This window comes from Pelophylax lessonae (genome assembly GCF_965119305.1).
Source record: "Pelophylax lessonae genome assembly, chromosome: 5".
NCBI classification, from domain to species: domain Eukaryota; kingdom Metazoa; phylum Chordata; class Amphibia; order Anura; family Ranidae; genus Pelophylax; species Pelophylax lessonae.
Window position 1 is genome coordinate 393,317,615 of NC_138772.1, and position 21,982 is coordinate 393,339,596.

Below are 21,982 nucleotides of genomic sequence, written 5' to 3' on the forward strand. Positions count from 1 at the left end.
CGCGCATGTGACCGGCGAACCCGATGTCCGCCGGTCTCTCGCGATCGTCCGTTAGAGCAGGAGAAAGGCAGGCAGCTAATGTAAACAAGCCGCCTGTCATTCTCACCTGTGTAGGAATAGTGATCATACGGTTCTACTATGTAGGACCGTTGATCACTGTTCCTACACCTCAAGCCACAGCCAATCACAGTTAGAATCACGCCCCTTGGGACACACATAACTCCTCCCTCTAAAAAAAAAAAAAGTTAACCTCTTCACTGCCAGTGTCATTTTACAGTAGCAGTGCATATGTATAGCACTGATTACTGTAGTAATGTCACTGGCAACCCCAAAAGTGTCAAAAATGTCAGTCAAGGGTCCGATCTGTCCGCCGAAATGTCGCAGTACTGCAAAAAAAATCGCAGATCGCCGCCATTACGCGTTAAATACATTTTTTGGGGGGAATTTCATATAAAAAAAATGTGAAAAATATTGTTATTTTTGCAAAATTGACCTTCTTTTTTTGTTTATAGCGCATGATCAAAAAATCGCACAGGTGATCAAATACCACCAAAAAAAAGAGCTCTGTTTGTGGGGAAAAAAGGACGTCAAATTCGTTTAGGTACAGCGCCGCAGGACCGCGCAAGTGTCCATTAAAGTCACGCAGTGCCGAATCGCAAAATAGGCCCTGGTCAGGAGGAAGGGGGTAAAATCTTCCGGGGCTTAAGTGGTTAACATTAATTGTCTACTAAAATATATGAACTGTATTACTGTATGTCTCATAGAATAAATATTCCCTTTCTTTATTTCATGCCTCACTCAAAGTCCCGTTACTCTGGTTCTTTCCGTTTTTAATTTCAATATCTCTTTATTTTAATTTTTCACATAACAAAATAATATACAAACCACAAAAAAATAGTACAAAATCCAGTAGCAAAAACAAGAACAACATTGTTGCAGTAAATTTGTCAGTTATAACATTATACTACCAGAGGAAAAAGAAGAGAAAAAAAAAAAAGAAAGAAACAACCACTCCTCCCCTTCCTTCCAGTATAGTTTTGACCCCCACTAAGGGGGTTACCATATTTAGAATACCGTTATTTCAAATCTCTCTCATTTAACATTAATTTTTATGGAGGGAGGTAAAGCAAGTCTAAAACTGCCTAACGATATTTATATTATCACAGCTGCTTTAATCCTATTCCAATGTTACTATGCATCTTCTATTATTTAACCATGATTTCCAACTAACTTCAAACATTTTCTTTGTTGCACTTAAGGTAGCCACAATTTTTTCCATCTGACATTGTTGATTTAATAATTCAACCGCGTCGGATGGAGTTGGTACCTCCTGAGAGTTCCATCTTCTAGTGATTAAAAGCTTTGCCGCTAATATGAGATGCATAACTACTACTCGGAACTCCAGGGGAATCTCGTATATATTTAAGTGAAGGATCGCCATTTCAGAGTTTGGGACTATATTTTTTCCCACCAGTTCTGATACCAGGGAGAATATTCTGTACCAAAATGCTCTAATCGATCTGCAGTCCCAAATTATATGAAATAACGATCCTTGCTCACAGCATTCTCTCCAACATAATGCTGATGTTGAGGAATAAAATCTCGACAATTTCATAGCAGTTAAATACCAAAAATTCAAGATTTTTTGGTATAACTCCCATGATACATTTGGATGAGATGTATGTAAAATCAAAGGCTTTCAACCAGTTTATTTCGGGAAAAACTTTCCCCAATATTCTCTCCCATTTCAAAACAGTAGTGGATTTAGAGTAAATATTATGTTTATTCAATATATCGTAGATAATTGAAATACCATTAGAGGTAGTCATTGGTTCTTGATACAATTTATACATAGTAGTTGGTAATTTAAGATATAAAGTGAGATTGTTCTTCTGTAAAAACAAACGTATTTGATAATAGCTCATTAATGCTGATGGTGGTATTTTGTACCGATCTGTCAAACTCTCAAATTAATAGATACCTGTGTCGCTATACAAATCTTTCAAACTATCAACACCACTTCTTAACCATAGGTTTATATCAAGGTTAGGGATAAAGCACGAAAGAACTGCCAATGGAGTGGGGAATTCGCACATCATCCCATGTTCTAGTAGCTTTCCTACAATTTCTGCCCAGACTGTTAGGGCTGTTTTAACCACTATAGATTGTATAACAGGGACCTCGGCTCCTAATATTACAGCCAACATTGTGATTCTAAGGTTCTCCTGTTTACTGTCGTTCATCTCTATTCTCAGCAGGTTCTTTCCTTTTTTGCAACCACAACAGGGACCCCCCAATAACGCTAGAGCACACCAGGCACACAGCCCCTGCAGGGACAGGGAGAGGCAAGGACACACAGACCGGGTACCGGGCAGACCAGGGGGATCTCTTAGGAGACACAAATCCTATTATCCCCAGTGGAGGGCCCAGATCCCCCCAAGGCCAGCAGGGGCAAGGGGGGCACATTCACTCACCATACCATGGACCGGGTGGGCTCTGCTCCGGACAGACTGCCTCCCACCCAAAGTGGGGGTGCTGCCAGCTGATTGGTACGCAGCGACTCAGGACGTTCCAGCTTGATGCGTCCCGGTGAGGCATCCACTCGCAGGCTTGTCCCCCTCCAGACCAGAGGGCACCGTCATGGCTAGGCCTAGGTCAGAACTATAACCTGCTCACGCTCGTAGGCCAGACTAGGGGGACCATAAGGATCTAGATTATCCAGTGTGAAGCCCCAGCCGGCATCGTTGCTTGAAGATCGCGATGAAAATTCTTCCCTGAACGCTGGCAAGTGAGTAAAGATAAATAAAAGAAAAAATTCTGAAAATCATATAAAAAACTGAGACTGGAGTTCCAGCAGGAAACCTAGGTCCTACTCCTCCTCCAGGCAGAAACAAATTTATGTGCTAGGTTATGCAGTGGGCGTTTATGCCTAGAGGGACAGCCCCCTGGGCGTGTTTATTCAAATTTTCCTGCCTAGACTACTCCTGATGGGAGGTGCATAAACCCACTCAGCTCACGGAGATGAGGCTGCGTCTGTCGATAGAGAAAAGTGAATATCAGCCTCCGATAATCGGCCCCACCGATAATCGGTCAATCCCTATTGACCACACAAGGTAGTTATACTGCATCAGCAAGGTCTCTCCCAGGCAAAGATTTCAAAGCAGACTGGGGTGTTAGGATGTACTGTTCAAGCTCTTTTGAAGAAGCACAAGGAAATTGGCAATATTGAGGGCCGAAAACACAAACTTATGATGTTTTCTTTCCTGTTGACACTAGAAAATGTTCAGCAGAACCATCAGCACAGAACTTGAAGAAACCAGTGGGACCCGGGTACACTCATCTTCTGTCTGGAGAAGTCTGGCCAGAAATGGAAGAATGGAAGAATTGCGGTCAAAAAGCAGTACCTCTGATTAGGAAACAAGGCTAAGCAACTCAACTATGCACAAAAACATAGGAACCAGGGTGAAAAAAAATGGCAGTAGGTGCTATGGAGTGATGTCAAAATTATAAATATTTGGCTGTAGCAGGAGGCTGTTTGTTCACCAACGGGGCTGGAAAGCAGTCCAATATAGAGTTTCTGCAGGCAACATTGTGGAGGTTCCTTGCAAGTTTGGGACTGCATTTCTGAAAATGGAGTTGGGGATTTGGTCAGGATCACTGGTGTCCCCAATGCTTAGAAATATAGGCAGATGCTTATCCTTCATGCCATACCAACAGGGAATTGGCCTCCAATTTATTCTGCAGCAGGACACTGACCCCAAAACATACAACCAATGTTATCAGAAACTATCTTCAGTGTAAAGAACAAGGAGTCCTGGAAATTATGGTTTGGCCCCGACCTAGCCCTGATCCCAACATCGAATCTGTCTGGGATTAGAGAAGGATTTGAGGCAACCTCCAGTACATCCACAGATCTGTGGTTAGTTCTCCAAAATGTTTATAACAACCTACGTGCCGAGTTCGTTTACAACCTAGGTGCAAGTGTACCTAGAAGAGTTAATGCCAATATTGAAAGCAAAGGGCGGTCTCACCAAATATTGATTTGAATTTCTCTTCTGTTCATTTACATTCCATTTTGGAAATTAATAACAAAAATCTATTACCATGTCTATTTCTGAACGCATTTTTAAATTTACAGCATTTTTTCACACCAGCCTAAAACCTTTGCACAGAAGTGTATAAGGTACAACAGAATCTCCTTCAAGACACTATGTAAAGGCTTACATTTTCAAAAACTGCTTTTCTCAGTTCCTATTTTTTTTTCATAGGAAGGGTATACATTATGTACACAAGAGGAAAGGCTTTGTCCCACCATTGTACAAAAGACCACTGGAGTATTAGTCCTGCTCCTAGAAATACTGACAACAGTAAAAAAACAGAAGGCTATGCTTATCTCCTTACACACTGTAACCAAATGCATGCAAGAGAAAAAGCTCTAAGGGTATAGGATGCAGGACTCATATTCATTAAAAAGGCCAGGTAAAGGCTTGCAACCACGGACCATGGTGCATAAGACAGCCTCAAAGAGTCCTGTTACCTCAGCACATGCCCTTCAAAAGCTCTACCATTAATTTCAGAGAGAAAAGATGGATTGGGGGTCTAGCAGACCTGGAAGAAGCAAATGCACAATGGCATAAAGAAAAATCAGATCTGGGTGGGCAGGATAATCTTTTTAGGTACTTGCCAAGCTTCAAAGTGAAAAACTACAATTAGAGAGTCAAGGCAAGTCAACAAAGGAGTCCCTGGAACTGGCTAGGAACCTGGGTATCTTCCAGATGAGGGATACACCATCTGCTCCAAGTCTAGAGTGAGACAACCACTGTCAATGAAAATCATAAGGAATACTTGCTGGCCAAGGGTCAAATCCCCTAGATTTACTTGTTGGCAAGTCGTTCTCCATCCAAATATTCACACTTAAAGTGGTTCTAAAGGTAAAAGTGTTTTTTTTTTTTTTTTTTTTTTAACCTTAATGCATTCTATGCATTAAATTAAAAACCCTCCTCTATGCAACCCGCCAGCCCCCACTTATACTTACCTGAGCCCAATCTTAATCCAGTGCTGTGCACGAGAGCAGCATCTGTCTCCCCACACTCAACAGACAAGTGGAAGCCATTTACTGCTGCTGCTGTCAATCACTACCAGTGAGCAGAAAGCAGTGGATGGGGCCAGCTACACACTGTGTTTCAATGGACACAAAGCATGCAACTCGGGACCGAGCCTGCACGCATGCCCCCATATCAAGATGCTTGCTATGGTCGGAGCTCGGCAGGGGGGAGGAGCCTGAAGTGGTGGCAAGAAACCCAAGAAGAGAATGACTGAGGTTGCTCTGTGCAAAAACATTACACAAAGCAGGTACGTACAACATGCTTGCTTTTTTATTATGATCCCTTAGAATCACTTTAAAAGTTGAACTGCGGACAGAGCTGGATCTTTCAATTTTGCCCAGGGAAGAAAGTGTAATATCTCCTAATCTACTTACTGGCTCCTGGCATCTTCTTGATTGCTTATGTGTACCACAGCCGTAGAAATGTCAGACTGGACTCACACTGGATAATCCATGAGCAGGAGGGGGGGGTTAAGTGAACGAGATAGATGAATAGCCTGGATCTTCAGGTTGCTGGTTGGCAAAGAGGATTTGAACAATTCAAAAGTAAGAGGGCTGATGGCCAAACCCCTAACAGAGTACTTTATTTCAAACCCTAGGACATTGAGGATGTTTTTAAGGAGGGTCCAGATGTTGACTTGGGCAAAGGGAATTCCAATAAAGGAGGACATTATCAGTCCCCTAGGGTTATTACACCAGTGGGCTGCTATAGCTCCCAATCAAAGTTAAGAGAAAAATGTAAAAAAAAAAAAACTGGATTTTTGACTTCCCGTAAATCCTTTTCTCTTAAGTTCATAGACGGACACAGTTCTCTCTGATTCATTATCAGTAGGGTTATACTGCCCCCTACAGGAGTAGGACACTAGGCAGGAAAAGGTTCTGGCTACGCCTATGGGCAGTCCCGGAGGGTACACCCTCTCTCTTCCTGCATAGGATGTCAGTTTTGTATCAAAGCAGTGTCAGAAAGTAACACCAAGCCAACTCAAAATAGAGGGGCGGGTACTGCGTCCATCAATGAACTTAAGAGAAAAGGATTTTACGGTAAGTCAAAAATCCAGTTTTCTCTATCGTTCATTGACGGACGCAGTTCTCTCTGATTCATATCAATAGGGACGTTCGAAAGCAGTGCCATAAAATGAGGGGTGGGAACAGCAGAAAAGAACAAGTCCCCAAGGCAAAAAATGTGCCAACCAGGCAACATAGGAATCATCAGAACAAAAGATGAGGCACCCTGAAAACAAACAGTAAACACCCTCAAGGAAGGCCAAAAGCCCTTCAAACAGCAGCCAGCAAAAAACCTTGCGGCCGAAAAGAGGCATCTGTAGATGCCAGCACATCCACCTCATAAAACGTAGCAAAGGTGTGAACAAACGACCAGGTAGTCGTCTTACAACCTGAAGCACAGATGCCTGTATAACAAAAAGCCCAGGAAGCACTAGGCGCCCAAGTAGAAAGCGCCGAACAGGGAAAGGTAGGACCTGACCCATAAATAAAGAAGCCTGCACCACCGACTGACCGATTCACCTGGAAATAGTCGCAGCAGACACAGGCAGCCCTGTCCTTGGGCCATCCGTGAGCACAGAGAGCGAACCTGACGAGGGCAAGACTCAGTAGTCGCCAAGTACCCCTCGAGTGCCAAACTCCATCCAGGGTATGCAGCGCACATTCTGTAGGATGAGGGGGCTCAGGACACAAGATGGCAACACAATAGCCCCGTGCAAGTAAACACTAGAAACTACCTTCGGAGGGAAAAATGGATCCGGACGAAGTACCACCTGGCCCCATGAACCAACATATAGGGAGAATGACAGGACAATGTCGCCAGTGCTGACACCCCGTGTGCAGAGTGACAGCAACCAAGGCCATCTTCTACAATAAGGTAAGCAGGGGATACCCACGATACTCGCAAAGGTGGGTTTGGAAGAACCGACTGCACCAACCAAGATCTACAGTTGGCGACGGAGGTCGCACCACCTGGAAAAAGTTACGCACCAGGGAACAGGCGGCCAACGGCCTGTGGAATAAAAATTATCAAAGCCGAAACCTGACCCTTGACAGTACTCAAGGCCAGCTTTTGATCAATTCCCCTGTTGAAGGAAGCCAAGATCTGGCCACTGAGCAAGAGAGAGGGGGAGCCCAAGAAGACACACCACGCAATACGCGACTTTCTCATATGATGAAAAAAATCATCATAGAAGACGCTTCCCACGCTTTACGCAGGGTGGGAATCACCGAAGCAGACAACCCCGCATCCTTTGACACCTGGCTTACAACAGCCAAGCCTGCAAGCCGTCAAACACAAAGCCGGATGGGAGATCGGCCCCGGATAGTAGAAAACCCAAGGAGCAGCAAGCCTGACCAGGTCGGCGTACCAAGCTCGGCGAGGTAAGTCCGGAGCCACGAGAATGACCGAAATCCTACCGCCTCGATCCTGCGAATGATTCTTGGCAGCAACAGGAGAGGAGGAAAGGCAGACAGCAGCTGACACTGACCTCGGCCCATCCGCGAGCACTCTCGCATGACCATTCCAGCGTCAGCCTTGCACCAAACATCTCAGCATTGAACATGTTGAACCTAGCGAATGTTATTGCCCATGACAGAGCCCATGAGGCCACCATTGCACCCGCCAGAGGGTCCCGGGAGCGGGCCACGACCTCTGCACTATCCTGTAGATGCAATTCCAACAGGCCCACGTCCGGAGTGCCCCCAAACGAAGGCACAACTGCTGGAATGACTTCCGGATGAAGGGACCATTGCCCTGCATCCAGGGCCAGTGGACTGAGGCAAACCGCCTACCAATTGTGTTTTTTCCCCCCTGGAAAGGGAACAGCGGATAGAGCCGGAACAAGGCGCTCTGCCCAATGAAGAAACATCACTTCCAAGGCAGCAAGAACACTTATGGTGCCCCCATGGGGAATGACACAAGCCGCGGTCACAGCATAGTCAATTGAAAGTGCACCGGACAGCTGCAGGTGCCCGATCCAGTGAACTAGACAAAGCTGGAACGCTCTCAGCCCCAGGATCTTAAGCGGTAACCTGGATCCTCCAGGAACCATACTCCCGAAGCAGAAACCCTGCCAAGGACTCCTCCCCACCCGGACAAGCTTGCATCCGTGGTGACAACTGTCCAGTAGACGGGGAGGAAGGATTCCCGAGCAAGACTCACTGGGCACCCGGCCCAGCCGGATCCCCAAGTCCAGAGAGTTTGGATTCCAGTCGCCTTCAAGAAGGAGTGCCTCCTGGGGGATCCCCAAAGGGATTGAGCAAAAGGGACCATCTTGAAAAACAACACCATCAGTCCCAGAACTCGCATGCAGGTCCAAAGAGAAGACCAGGTGCAGAACAGCAACAGTCGACGGCAGTCTAAAGTGCCAAGAGTTTTGACCCCGGAGGGAGAAACACCCTGACCGAGGATAAGTCCAAAGTCAGACTCAGAAAATCCAGTCTCATGGAAAGGACCAGGGATGATTTCTGAAGGTTCAGAACCCACCTGAACTCCACCAGAGTTCCCACGGTGACAACCAACTTTGTTGTCAGCACCATAGGGGACTCCAAAACGGAGAAGCAGAGCGGCCAGGAAACCAGGGCCGAAACGCCCCGCTGCCGCAACAGCACTAGGACCGAAGCCAACACCGTCGTGAAGACCCTAGCAGCATAAGCGAGACCAAAGGGTAACGCCACAAACCAAGAGATCCTTCCCCAGTGCAAAAAACGGAGAACCCGTTGCTGTCCAGAACATAACGGGACGTGAAGGTAGGCAGCTTGATGTCTATGGAGGCCAGGAAGCCCCCTTATGTAGAGAAGCCACGTACGAACCAATTGGAATTTGTGATCTGCAAGGAACCAAAGCCAAGTAGGTCCAGCTTGTTGAACCAGAGCCTGAACTGCCCCACAGAGCGCCTGTAAGTGATCCCGAGACAGCCGCACATTGGAAGGGAAAAAACCTTGCCGGAAATAACCGGATCGAAACTCGATCTTGCAACTGGACAGCATGACCTCCTGAACCCAGTCAGCCTGGGATCCGGGCCAGCCGCAGGTCCTCGACCCCCTAGATGGGAGAGGAAGCACCTTCAGGCAACGTAAGCCTTGTCAGCAGGTCTGGAAAAAACCAAACCCATGTATGCCAGACCAGGGTCGTCTGGAACCCACGCAGAAGTCTGGAAGGACTTTGCAACATCGACTGTCCCTAAGGGACGAAGAAACTGTTTGCGAGCCAAAAGGGAGGAACCCCGACTGCGACGCAGGCCCTCACCCCTAAAAGCCTGTGTCATCCAGGGCAGCGCCAAACAGGCGATCCCCCTGAAAAGGGAGATCCATAAAGACCTTCTTAGAAGTTTGATCCGCAGACCAACACTCCGGTCAGGTAGACTCCGGTCAACCACCGCCAAAAACGACAAAGGTGTTATACAAGGGAGCCTCTACCAGCGCGGCATCGCAAACAAAATGCAGCCCCTGCGCCAGCTGGTCCAACAGCTCCCCCAGAGCAAGAGGGACATGCCCCACCCCAAATTGCGGTGTTGGGACTCCGCCCATCAGGCAGAGTCTGTGTGGCAAGGGCAAACATGAACACTGTTCCCAGTGCAGCTATGCCAGGCAGCACAGAGCGCAGGCCACAGCCCGCGCCACCCTATCCCCTAAGTCCTTAAAGGACGGGGATTCCTCCACCGGAACAACGGTAGTCCCATTCAGCTAGAGACCGTACGTTCACCAAAGGCGGAAACAGTCCTCTGTACCAGAGACTCCCCCAAAAGGGCAACGGCTAACGGCCGCTTAGACACCCCAGGGGAACGTCTCAGACGGTTCCACTCCTACATGAGCAGCCAACAAAATGAGCAGCTCCGGGTGGCATGTGACTGACAGATGCCACCTACGCCCTAGGCGCAGCTACCGCTGCGACCCCCAAATGGCAGGGTGCCACATACCGAAAACAGCCAGTGCTTCCACCAGCGCCTGTCGCAGCAGGGGAGGTGGAAATGTCATCCTCATCATCAGAGGAGACAGGGCGCAAGGTAACAGACCTGGCAGGGAGGCCCAAGTCAGGCCCACGCCTGCGGCACCTGAGCCAGAGACAGGGGTAGGTGGAGAAACGTTTTAGCGCACCTGCCACCACCACCCCGGGCCCAAATGAGTCCCGAACTGCCGAAAAGGCATAGATGAATAGTGGAGATCCGGAAGGCCCTGCGGCCACAATGAGGGGGTCAGGTGGGAAAAAATGGCCTGCAGGGTCCATACTGAACCTGAGAAACCCGCCAGCAACTTTAAAAAAAAAAAAAATGAAAAAATTACATTTTTTTTAACACGGCGCTACAGCGCCCCCCCCCCCCCCGGAGGTCAGGCACGCGCTAACGGACCCCCAAAGAGAGGGAGAGACCACCCTCAAGACTCACTGTCCTTCAGGCACTGCAACTGGCCTTCACAGCAAAAAAATCTCCAGCAAAATGGCAGAAAATGGGTGTGCCAATATGGCCGCCTCCATAGAAGCAGACCGAAAATCGCGGTATTCGGGGCCCTTTGGGGGACCCCCCAAACGCCCTAGCAAGGCCCCCTCCCCGCATGATCATTCAGAACCATGGACAGCGCATACTCGCCCGCCCCCCATGCGGCCTGCACACTAGGCCCCAGCCTCAGGTAGGCCCAAACAGTCCCCCATTTGGGGGGTGGGGTAGGGGGGGTGGACAGAAGGGGGGTCACAATAGGACAGAGGGAAACAAAGGAGTGCAAGGGTCCGACCATCCCAGGGAGAGGGCCCCCGTGCACCCCAAAATCCGCCAGGGAAGGGGGGGAACATTTACTCACCATACCGGGAACACAGACGGGCGCCATCTCTTGACAGGACCCCACGCCACCGGAGTAGGGGGGCTGTCGGCCAAATAGGAACGCTGCGACATCAGTCTAGACCCTGTCGTGTGCGTCCTGGCGACACGTTTAACTCGCTGGGCCAGTCCCTGTCCAGTGGGACTATGTCGCGGCCGACCCAGCGTGGAGCTAAGGCCTGCAAGCGCTCGCTGGCCAGACTGGGGTGACCACTGGATATGGGGGTCCAGTCTGTCGCCCAGCCCGGCATAATTGCTTGAAGATCTCACAGGAAAAAAAGTTCCGGAGAAAAAAAAGGCTAGCTAAAAAAATTCTACATAAAAAAAATACTTTATATGCCAGTACCAGAGATCCCAGCAAGGAACTAGATCCTTACTCCTGACTAGGCAGATAAAAACTGACATCCTATGCAGAAAGAGAGAGGGTGTACCCTCCAGGACTGCCCATAGGCGTAGCCAGAACTTTTTCCTGCCTAGTGTAGGGGGCAGTATAACCCTACTGATATGAATCAGAGAGAACTTTGTCCGTCAATGAACGATAGAGAAGATTGAATCTATACAAAAATTCCCACTATCATTTTTACAAAATTGATTCAGAAGTGAAAGTTGAGTAAACAATAGATAATGCTGTAAATCAGATTAATTGGTTTAGTCTAGTAAAAGTTCAATACGTTGGGCAACAAAAAAGTACCAAAATATACATACCTGGAAACACCTTAATATTTACAGTTTGAGTATCTTCTTTTAAGCCAGGCAGTGTAACTTTCAGCATGAAATTCTATTAACAAAGATGTACTATATTAGCATATTACAATTATATAATTAAAATGGCATGTAAAAACATGCACTGACAATGTCAAAGAAAAATACATTAAGTGAAATAAACCTTTGGGTCCATGCTTAATGCTTTGTTACACAATGATTAGGGCTGTTGGGAAAAGGGTACAAATTTCTCCTCCAGGAACACAGATATGAATATTGAGATCTGAATAATCTACAAACTTTATGTTTAATGGCCACGTTACACTGAAAATTAAAGAAGTAGGGCCACCGCTCTTTTGGCTTACTTCTCCTGTGGGTCACAGGAGTGCACTTACTACTGCACTTCTGTGACCCAGAATCAGCCGACAGTGAACTAAAGTCCATCACTCAGCCAGTCCTGATTGTGGAGAGATCCAGCAGCTGGCTCAGCTTCGTACTACTTAGCCTGAGCCAGCAGCTCCCACACCCTCCACAGCCCGGCGCTCCAATGAGTGCTGGAGGGGCAGAGCAGAGAGCCAGTGGCTGTCAATCAATGAAGTCCTTGGTCTTGGTCTTAGAGGTTGTGAGGGACACATGCAGCTTCAGATTGATGCGGCTTCCACTTGAGTATAATTATTTTTTTCAGGTTTTTTTTTTTTTTTTTTTAATCCCACACTTTTCTTTTATGGTCTGGAGACCTACTAGAGCCTTTTCCCACACCTAAGAACCTTCTCATGTATTTGAAACATACCTGAAAGCTGACATATACACTGCAACATGCACATGGTGGCTTGTTCAGCAGAGAAGTCCTGCATGCCCCCAGCTTTGCCCATTACATATTTTGAAATATGATTATTATTTTAATAATAATGAAGGCTTTCACTGCTCTAAACCAATCAGCTTCTTCAATTAAGTATTGGCAATAAAACCTAGAATCCGATTGGTTACTATGCACGGCTGCACCAGATTCTATGTGGACCAGTTGTAGTAGATCTTCTCCAGTGTGTTATACTGCATATAAACAAGCTCTCAATCAACACTAACCCTGGCAATTGCACCCCTGGGAGCTGCTGTATTTATGGCAAATGCAAATTGTGGATGAGGTATTACAATGCAGAAACCTAAAACATAATGCATAATGTAAATTGTAAAATAACAGTTACCTTGCCCTGGCAGTTGTTCACTAGCCCTCTGCCACTCACTCCTTTTATTATCAGAGGATGTATTTTGTTTAGCTCTTCATAATGCAGAGTAAGACCACTACGTAAGTAAAAAATATATTGCGTTATACAGTTTTTGTAAATTGCTGATACTTCTACAACATAATGTGTAAAAAGCAGTTGTGTTTATAACAGAGAAACTGACAAACAAGTCAAACATTTTGAAATATAAAAGTGATATTTACGGCATACCTCTAAGGCCACATACACTCACTGTCCCACTCTATTAGGTACACCTGTTCAATTGCTTGGTAACACAAATTGCTAATCTGCCAATCACATGGCAGCAACTATGTGCATTTAGGCATCTAGACGTAGTGAAGACGACCTTGAACCTTGAAGCAGGTGGACCACAGCAGCAGAAGACAACACTGGGTGCCACTCCTGTCAGCAAAGAACTGGAAACTGAGGCTACAATTCACACAGGCTCACCAAAATTAGAATATAGAAGATTGGAAAAACGTTGCCTGGTCCGATGGGTCTCGATTTCAGCTGCGACATTCAGATGATAGGGTCCGAATTTGGCATAAACAACATGAAAGTATGGATCCATCCTGCCTTGTATCAACGGTTCAGGCTGGTGGTGATGGTGTAAGTAATATTTACTTGGCACATTTTGGGCCCCATAGTACCAATTGGGCATCGTTTAACCACTTAAGCCCCGGAGGATTTGGCTGCTAAACGACCAGAGGCTATTTTGCGATTCGGCACTGCGTGACTTTAACGGACAATTGCGCGGTCGTGCGACGCTGTACCTAAACGAATTTGGCGTCCTTTTTTTCCCACAAACAAAGCTTTCTTTTGGCGGTATTTGATCACCTGTGCGATTTTTTGATCACGCGCTATAAACAAAAAAAGAGCGTCAATTTTGCAAAAATAGCAATATTTTTCCCTTTTTTTTATATGAAATTCCCCCAAAAAAAAATGTAAAAATCAAAATTTTTTAATATTTTCGGCCAATTTGTTTTATGCTACCTATGTTTGGTAAAAAAAATCGCAAAAAGCGTATTTTGATTGGTTTGCGCAAAAGTTATTGCGTTTACTAACAAAGGGAAAGATTTTTGTCATTTTTGTTGTTTTTTTTTTTAACGCGTAATGGCGGCGATCTGCGATTTTTTTTGCGGTACTGCGACATTGCGGCGGACAGATCGGACCCTTGACTGACATTTTTGACACTTTTGGGGTTACCAGTGACATTTCTACAGTAATCAGTGCTATACATATGCACTGTTACTGTAAAAATACACTGGTAGTGAAGGGGTTAACTTTATTTGAGAGGGAGGGGCTGTGTGTGTCCCTAGGGGCGTGATTCTAACTGTGATTGGCTGTGGCTTCAACTGTATGCAGAGTGATCAACGGATCTACATAGTAGATCCATGTGATCATCTCTCATACAGAGAGGAGAATGACAGGCAGCTTGTTTACACAAGCTGCCTGACTTTCTCCCTCTCCCCCGCCGATCGCAGAGTGGCCGGCGGCGATCGGGTCCGCCGGTCACACGCGCGGGGGGGTCCGTGACCACGCGGGAGCGCGCCTCCGGCGGCGCGCGCTCGCTCCCTAAACCCTCACAGACGAGCGACGTAGACCTACGTCACTTTGCCTGTGAGGGGCTGACCGCCGCCGTAGATAGTCGTGCGGCGGTCGGCAAGTGGTTAAACATCACGGCCTGAGTATTGTTGTTGACCATGTCCATCCCTTTATGACTACAGTATACCCATCTTCTGATGGCTCCTTCCAGCAGGATAATGCACCATGTTACAAAGCTCAAATCATCTCAAACAGATTTCTTGAACATGACAATGAAATCACTGTACTCCAATGGCTTCCACAGTCACCAGATCTTAATCCAATAGAGCACCTTGGGGATGTGGTAGAACAGGAGATTCGCATCATGGATGTGCAGCCGACAAATCTGCAACAACTGTGTGCCGCTACCATGTCGATATAGACTAAAATTTCTGAGGATGGTTTCCAACACCTTGTTAAATCTATGGAAAATTTTAAAATTTGGCACCTGTCCTCTTATAAAAATTAATGTAGCGTCGCCATCAATTTAGGTAGTATGCTTCAATCAAATTGGTTCGTTGGTGTGAGGCGACACTACTACCAACAAATTTCTTTGCTGAAAAAACTCATTAAAAAGTGCCTTGGTGCCCTTTATAAAGTGCAAACATGCTATGTAGCACGTTTTCACTTCTATAAAGGGCACCAAGGCACTTTTTGTTGAATCTATGCCGCAAAGAATTAAGGCAGTTCTGAAGGCAAAAGGGGGTCCAACCCAATACTAGTACATAATAAAGTGGCCAGAGAGTGTATAGTAAAACAAATAATATACACACACAGTGCATTGCGAAAGTATTTGGCCCCCTTGAATTTTTCGACCTTTTGCCACATTTCAGGCTTCAAACATAAAGATATAAAACTGTCATTTTTTGTGAAGAATCAACAAGTGGGACACAATCATGAAGTGGAACAAGATTTATTGGATATTTCAAACTTTTTTAACAAATAAAAAACTGAAAAATTGGGCGTGCAAAATTATTCAGCCCCCTTAAGTTAATACTTTTGTAGCGCCACCTTTTGCTGTGATTACAGCTGTAAGTCGCTTGGGGTATGTCTGTATCAGTTTTGCACAGCTCGAGCTCAGTGAGGTTGGATGGAGAGCGTTTGTGAACAACAGTTTTCAGTTTTTTCCACAGATTCTCGATTGGATTCAGGTCTGGACTTTGACTTGGCCATTCTAACACCTGGATATGTTTATTTGTGAACCATTCCATTGTAGATTTTGCTTTATGTTTTGGATCATTGTCTTGTTGTTGAAATCTCCATCCCAGTCTCAGGTCTTTTGAAGACTCCATCAGGTTTTCTTCCAGAATGGTCCTGTATTTGGCTTCGTCCATCTTCCCATCAATTTTAACCATCTTCCCTGTCCCTGCTGAAGAAAAGCAGGCCCAAACCATGATGCTGCCACCACCATGTTTGACAGTGGGGATGGTGTGTTCAGGGTGATGAGCTGTGTTGCTTTTACGCCAATCATAACGTTTTGCATTGTTACCAAAAAGTTCGATTTTGGTTTCATCTGACCATTAGCACCTTCTTCCACATGTTTGGTGTGTCTCCCAGGTGGCTTGTGGCAAACTTTAAACGACACTTTTTATAGATATCTTTAAGAAATGGCTTTCTTCTTGCTACTCTTCTATAAAGGCCAGATTTGTGCAGTATACGACTGATGGTTGTACTATGGACAGAGTCTCCCACCTCAGCTGTAGATCTCTGCAGTTCATCCAGAGTGATCATGGGCCTCTTGGTTGCATCTCTGATCAGTCTTCTCCTTGTATGAGCTGAAAGTTTAGAGGGACGGCCAGGTCTTCGTAGATTTGCAATGGTCTGATACTCCTTCCATTTCAATATTATCGCTTGCTCAGTGCTCTTTGGGATGTTTAAAGCTTGGGAAATCTTTTTGTATCCAAATCCGGCTTTAAACTTCTCCACAACAGTATCTCGGACCTGCCTGGTGTGTTCTTTGTTCTTCATGATGCTCTCTGCGCTTTAAACGGACCTCTTAGACTATCACAGTGCAGGTGCATTTATACGGAGACTTGATTACACACAGGTGGATTATATTTATCATCATTAGTCATTTAGGTCAACATTGGATCATTCAGAGATCCTCAATGAACTTCTGGAGAGAGTTTTCTGCACTGAAAGTAAAGGGGCTGAATAATTTTGCACGTCCAATTTTTCAGTTTTTTATTTGTTAACAAAGTTTGAAATATCCAATAAATCTTGTTCCACTTCATGATTGTGTCCCACTTGCTGATTCTTCACAAAAAATTACAGTTTTATATCTTTATGTTTGAAGCCTGAAATGTGGCAAAAGGTCAAAAAGTTCAATTGGGGCAAATACTTTTGCAATGCACTGTGTATATATATATATATATATATATATATATATATATATATATCTATCATAATAAACTTTTTTTGTCCAAAACAATTACCTTACTAATATACTGCATTTGACAAACTTACAGTAATATTAACCATTGGAGATACTTTGGACTAGAACAAGCTTTGTACCAATAACATAGGAGATGCGTCCTAAAAAAACTTCAAAGGATTTTAGAACCTATCTCTTACATTTAGCTCTTCTCCCCCTGTTCCTGCTGTGAAAATGTAGCTGCTTCTGTGTAAAATGAGATTTGCAGATAGTCTGCAAGTGTCATTAATACAATGGTACAATGTATTGCTTCCTTTTTTTACCATATAAATCATATATCGATCCACACAACTCCTTCCCTTTAACGAATATTTTTCTTTCTTTTGTTTTTTATTTGACATTACTAATATTTTTTTTTTTCCTTTTGCTTTCCATTCATTTTGTTTATGTTCTCAGTGTCATATAAAAATGTGAAAAATATTTAAGCAAAATAATTTGAGGTATCATTAAATTCTGTACCTTGGAGTATAGTACAAGACTTTAGGAATCTATTCATAGACCAGATTTCTTTCAGCTACTTTCAAGTGATTGGCCACTGGCAAAAGCTTCACTGGGTCTGCCTCTTAGTTTCCCCATATAAAACCTGCCCACCCCGTAACGCTCCAGTTTTGTTATCAAGAAAAAAAGAAAATCACAGAGAAGAGAAGGACCTATGACCTGTACTGTACTCCAAGATACAGAATACAAATGTATGTCAAAATCCCTCATTTTTATCATACGGTACAGGACACAAAATCGATTTATAGACAATGAAATGCCCCAAGCAATAATCAGGGGGTGAGCAATACAGCTAAACAGCAACAACGGCCCACAGGAAAAAAGGCAGGACATGGAAGGGAAATGTATGTTTTAAAGGACAACAAGAAACATGTAAGTAGGAAGAAAACAGGTCTACACGCTACAGCATCTCCAAGTGGAGCAGGAGTCCAAGGAAAGGTTACCACAGCTGATGAACAGAAGGAGAATTGGATCTTATAGAGGTCCCCCCAAAAAGGCAATCCCTTCTATTTAGAAAGATAGAGCTCAGGGAGGCCCCACGTTCCTGAAGGAGTCCTAACAGGTGACAAGGAGGAGTAATCTGTAGTAGAAGGTTGCACAAGAAATACAAAGTCTTGAGAGAGAAGAAGAGAGTGTATAAAGGTGACCAGAGCATACAGGGTTCTAACTGAAAAGCTGTATGCATGGCCAGGTCAAAGTATATAAGGAATGAGTAGAAAATTTACTATGAAGTCTTCTATTAGCTCACTGGGTGGAGCCGTTTTACAAAAGAGTATTTGAGTAGCCTGACTGAATGGAGATGTAATGGGGACATCCAATGCACTAACTAGAGAACTTTGGAATATCTAAGAGGTAAAGATATCACAAAACGAACAGCCCAGGCTGTCAATTATTGATAGAATAAGGAGGATGACTGAGCAAGGCAGGCAAGTGCCAAAGCTGCTAAAAATCCATAGGTGGAGAAGAAGGGGAACACTCAAGAAAACCTGGGAAAAGTAGATTGCAACCTTTTTTGATACCACTTGGCCACAAGTCACACCACAAAAAGGTCAGGGCCATGGAAGGAGAGGGAAGACCAGCAGTCTTAGCCAGAACAGGCAAGTACACAAACTGCAGCAGTGAAAAGGGTGCATTAGGCCTAATGCCTGAAAGGATATATCATGGCAAAACGGGGTAGTTGGGGTTCTAGCTTGTGTAACTACCATGAGTAGAGGGGATTCAAAACAGCAAGCCCTAGAGAAATGAATTATCCCCTGAGCGGTCTTAACCCCTTGGAGCCTAAGCCTTTTTCTGACAGTTGTTGCTTACAAGGTAATATCTGTATTTTTTGCTAGAAAATTACTTAGAACCCCCATACATTATATATACATAATTTAGCAGAGACCCTAGAGAATAAAATTGCGGCCTAAATATTTTATGTCGCACTGTGTTTGCGCAGCGGTCTTCAAACACAATTTTTTTTGGAAGAAATACACATTCATGAAATAAACAAAACAAAAAACTGAAGTTAGCTCAATATTTTTTTTATTGCAAAATATGATCCTACCCTGAGCAAATAGATACCTAACATGTCATGTTTTAAAATTGTGCACGCTCGTGGAATGGCGACAGAATACGGTACTTAAAAATCTCCATAGGCAATGCTTTAATAATTTTTCAGGGTTATGATTTTAGAGTTACAGAGAAGTTGTAGTGCTAGAATTATTGCTCTCGCTTTAACACTCACATGTGTGGTTTGAAGACTGTTTATATTTTCGGGCGCAACTTACTTATGCGTTCGCTTCTGTGCCTAAGCACAGAGGGATTGGGGCACTTTAAATTATTTTTTCATATTTTATTTTTTTACACTGTCCTTTAAAAAAAAAAAAAATGTAGATCACTTGTATTGCTGTCACAAGGAATGTAAACTATATATATATATATATATATATATATATATATATATATATATATAGAGTGAGTACACCCCTCACGTTTTTGTAAATATTTTATTATATCTTCTCATGGGACAACACTGAAGAAATAACACTTTGCTACAATGTAAAATAGTGAGTGTACAGCTTGTATAACAGTGTAAATTTGCTGTAAACTCAAAATAACTGACAACAAAAGTGACTACATCCCTAAGTGACAATGTCCAAATTGGGCCCAAAGTGTCAATATTTTGTGTGGCCACCATTGTTTTCCAGCACTGCCTTAACCCTCTTGGGCATGGAGCCACCAAGGTGCAAACGGTAGGCTTCTAGGACAGACAACAGAACTTTTCCTTACGTATAACATACCTCCAAGATCTCCTTCACCCTCTGAGGTAAGCCTCTCCAGTGTCCACTCAGCTGCTCAGGATAACACGCCCTCTAGCCCCAGCTCAGACATCTTATTCTCTATAACAAAAGGTACATAAGGTACTACAAGTCTTATCATGCCTCTGCCTGTGGGAGTCATGCTGGTAACTGTCAGCCTTGCAATGCCTTTTTGGGACTTGTAGTTCAACAACAGCTGGAGGGCTGCCAGTTTGACACTTGTGCCTTAGGCCTTGTTCTCACATTGCAGAGATGTCTACCATCTTGCTTTCTCTCCCTACATAGCAAAATATGGAATCTACAGTATATCTGCTAGGATAAAAACATATCTTTGTAATAGCATACAAAAATAGGGGAACATTACCCAGCCTGGAGAACAGGATCTCTATGTTAACATCAGATAAGGACCCAATTTTCCAACAGGTTTCCAGTCTGGAAGCCCTATACAACAACTGAGACTCCTCAATTTACAGCACGACAATCTTGAAAACTGCTATACATGGAACAACATGAAGATACAGAGTATCCCTGAAGCTACAACTGTAGGTGATTTGAGAGCCACAGTGGCAAGTATCTTTGAAAGCTTATTGGAGAAAGTCCCCAACCTAGAGATTTCTTGTGTTGGGTCCATTTCTTCACCCTAAAAGAAGAAATAATGCATAGAGCCTTGAATAAGGATGCTCTCCAGTTTGACAGGGCAGATAAAAATTCTGAATCTTTCTAAAGGACCCTTTTCGATGAGGAGAAAACCCACTAGACAATGCTGTAGTACCTATTCCTGGGGCTATTCCTTTTTTACGTCAAATTTTCTTTAACTGAGACTAATATCCCAAACAATCCAAATTAACTCCAACTAACTTTTCAGCTTTCAAGAGCCCTGATTGGACTGACTTAAAGCTAATATGTAACTCCGGACCTATTCCACAGCAGCTACATGGAGAACCAACAAGCAGGAGCCCACCTTGACCCTCCTTAAATGATCCATTGGCCAGGGAACCTTAGCCTTGCTCATACGTAGGACTGGGTTCTCAAATATGGACCTTTGGTCTCTCATGGTATGGGGTATTTTAGGAAAAATGCCTTTGGGTACTGAAATCTACCTCAAATGCCTGCTCCTACAGGCATCCTCACCTGTTATAACTACAGCTACATCTAGATCCTAGTCAAAATTCCTATAATGACCTAGTAACGGTATCATACTGTCAGACACAAAGATGTTAAATAGTGCCTGCATATGCCAACACCTACGAGCATTGATAACTGAATGTCCATTTTTGCGTAATGTGAGATTCTTGGTTTTCTTCAGGAGTTGCTGGAGGGCTTCTTTTCCTGTAGGTTTTTCCCTATTTGGGAGAGCAGTCTCTATTGGATTTACCCCTTCCCCAATAACATGCAAAACAATGCAAAGAAATTGAAATTTAAATATAAATACACCAGTAGTAGATTTGTGTTTCTTCTGGCTGAACTTTTCTACTGGATATTATGCCTTGTAATGGCTAAGCTTTACGGGCTCACATAGAAGACCCCGGGAAGAGGAAGTTTGTAAAAGGTTAAACCATATGCTCCCTATTTATCCTTACAGATAGAGGCTCTCCTGTAAGAGATATAGAGCCCAGCTTTAATTCTTCAAAATACGCTTTTAGGGAAACCTCAAAATACTGAAACTTGGGAACTTCGACCCAGCCTTAAATTGCCATTTATGGGCATTAACCTGGGATGGTAGAAAGACTCGCCTAATCTACCTTTTATGCTAGTCATGCCAAGCTGTCATATGGCGAGTCTTTGTATTACATAGTTAATCTGGTTAAAAAAAAAAGTTCTTCCAGTTCAATCAACAAAGAAAAAACACGTGGTAAAAAGCATGATCAAATTTGCTCCAGCTGGGGGGGGGTTTGGGTGTTCGCCAAACAGGTATTTAGATGTTCCTTGGATCAACTTTACCTATAGAGATTAGTATCCAATTATATTAAGTACATTTAGGGAAAAATCCAGACTTTTTTTTTTTTTTTTTTTTTAAACAATCTACTGAACTTGCCAGAACCAGCTCTTGAGGGAGTCTATTCCATATTTTCACAGCTCTTACTATGTAGAAGCCTTTCTGTATTTGGAGATTTAATCTCTTTTCCTCCAGACGTAAAAAGTGTCCCCTTGTCCTCTGTGATAACCCTAAGGTGAATAACTCTATACTGAGTTCACTACATGGACCACTTCTGTATTCATGCATGTTGATTATATCCCCCCATAATCTCCTCTTCTCAAGAGAGAATAAATTCAGTTCCTCTAAACCCTCTCCATAGATGAGCTCC

At 44.2% G+C, this 21,982-nt stretch overlaps 1 protein-coding gene across 1 annotated transcript in view; it reads right to left on the reverse strand.

Annotated features, from left to right (window-relative positions):
- Positions 1-21,982, reverse strand: part of SMCHD1 (structural maintenance of chromosomes flexible hinge domain containing 1) — a 1,054,086-nt gene that overhangs the window by 469,406 nt on the left and 562,698 nt on the right. Inside the window, exons 22-23 of the mRNA XM_082259552.1 lie at positions 12,822-12,918; positions 11,623-11,695 (exon numbers count right to left, since the gene is read on the reverse strand). Of these exons, the coding sequence (XP_082115678.1) occupies positions 11,623-11,695; positions 12,822-12,918 (170 nt within the window). The remainder of the gene's footprint in view (positions 1-11,622; positions 11,696-12,821; positions 12,919-21,982) is intronic.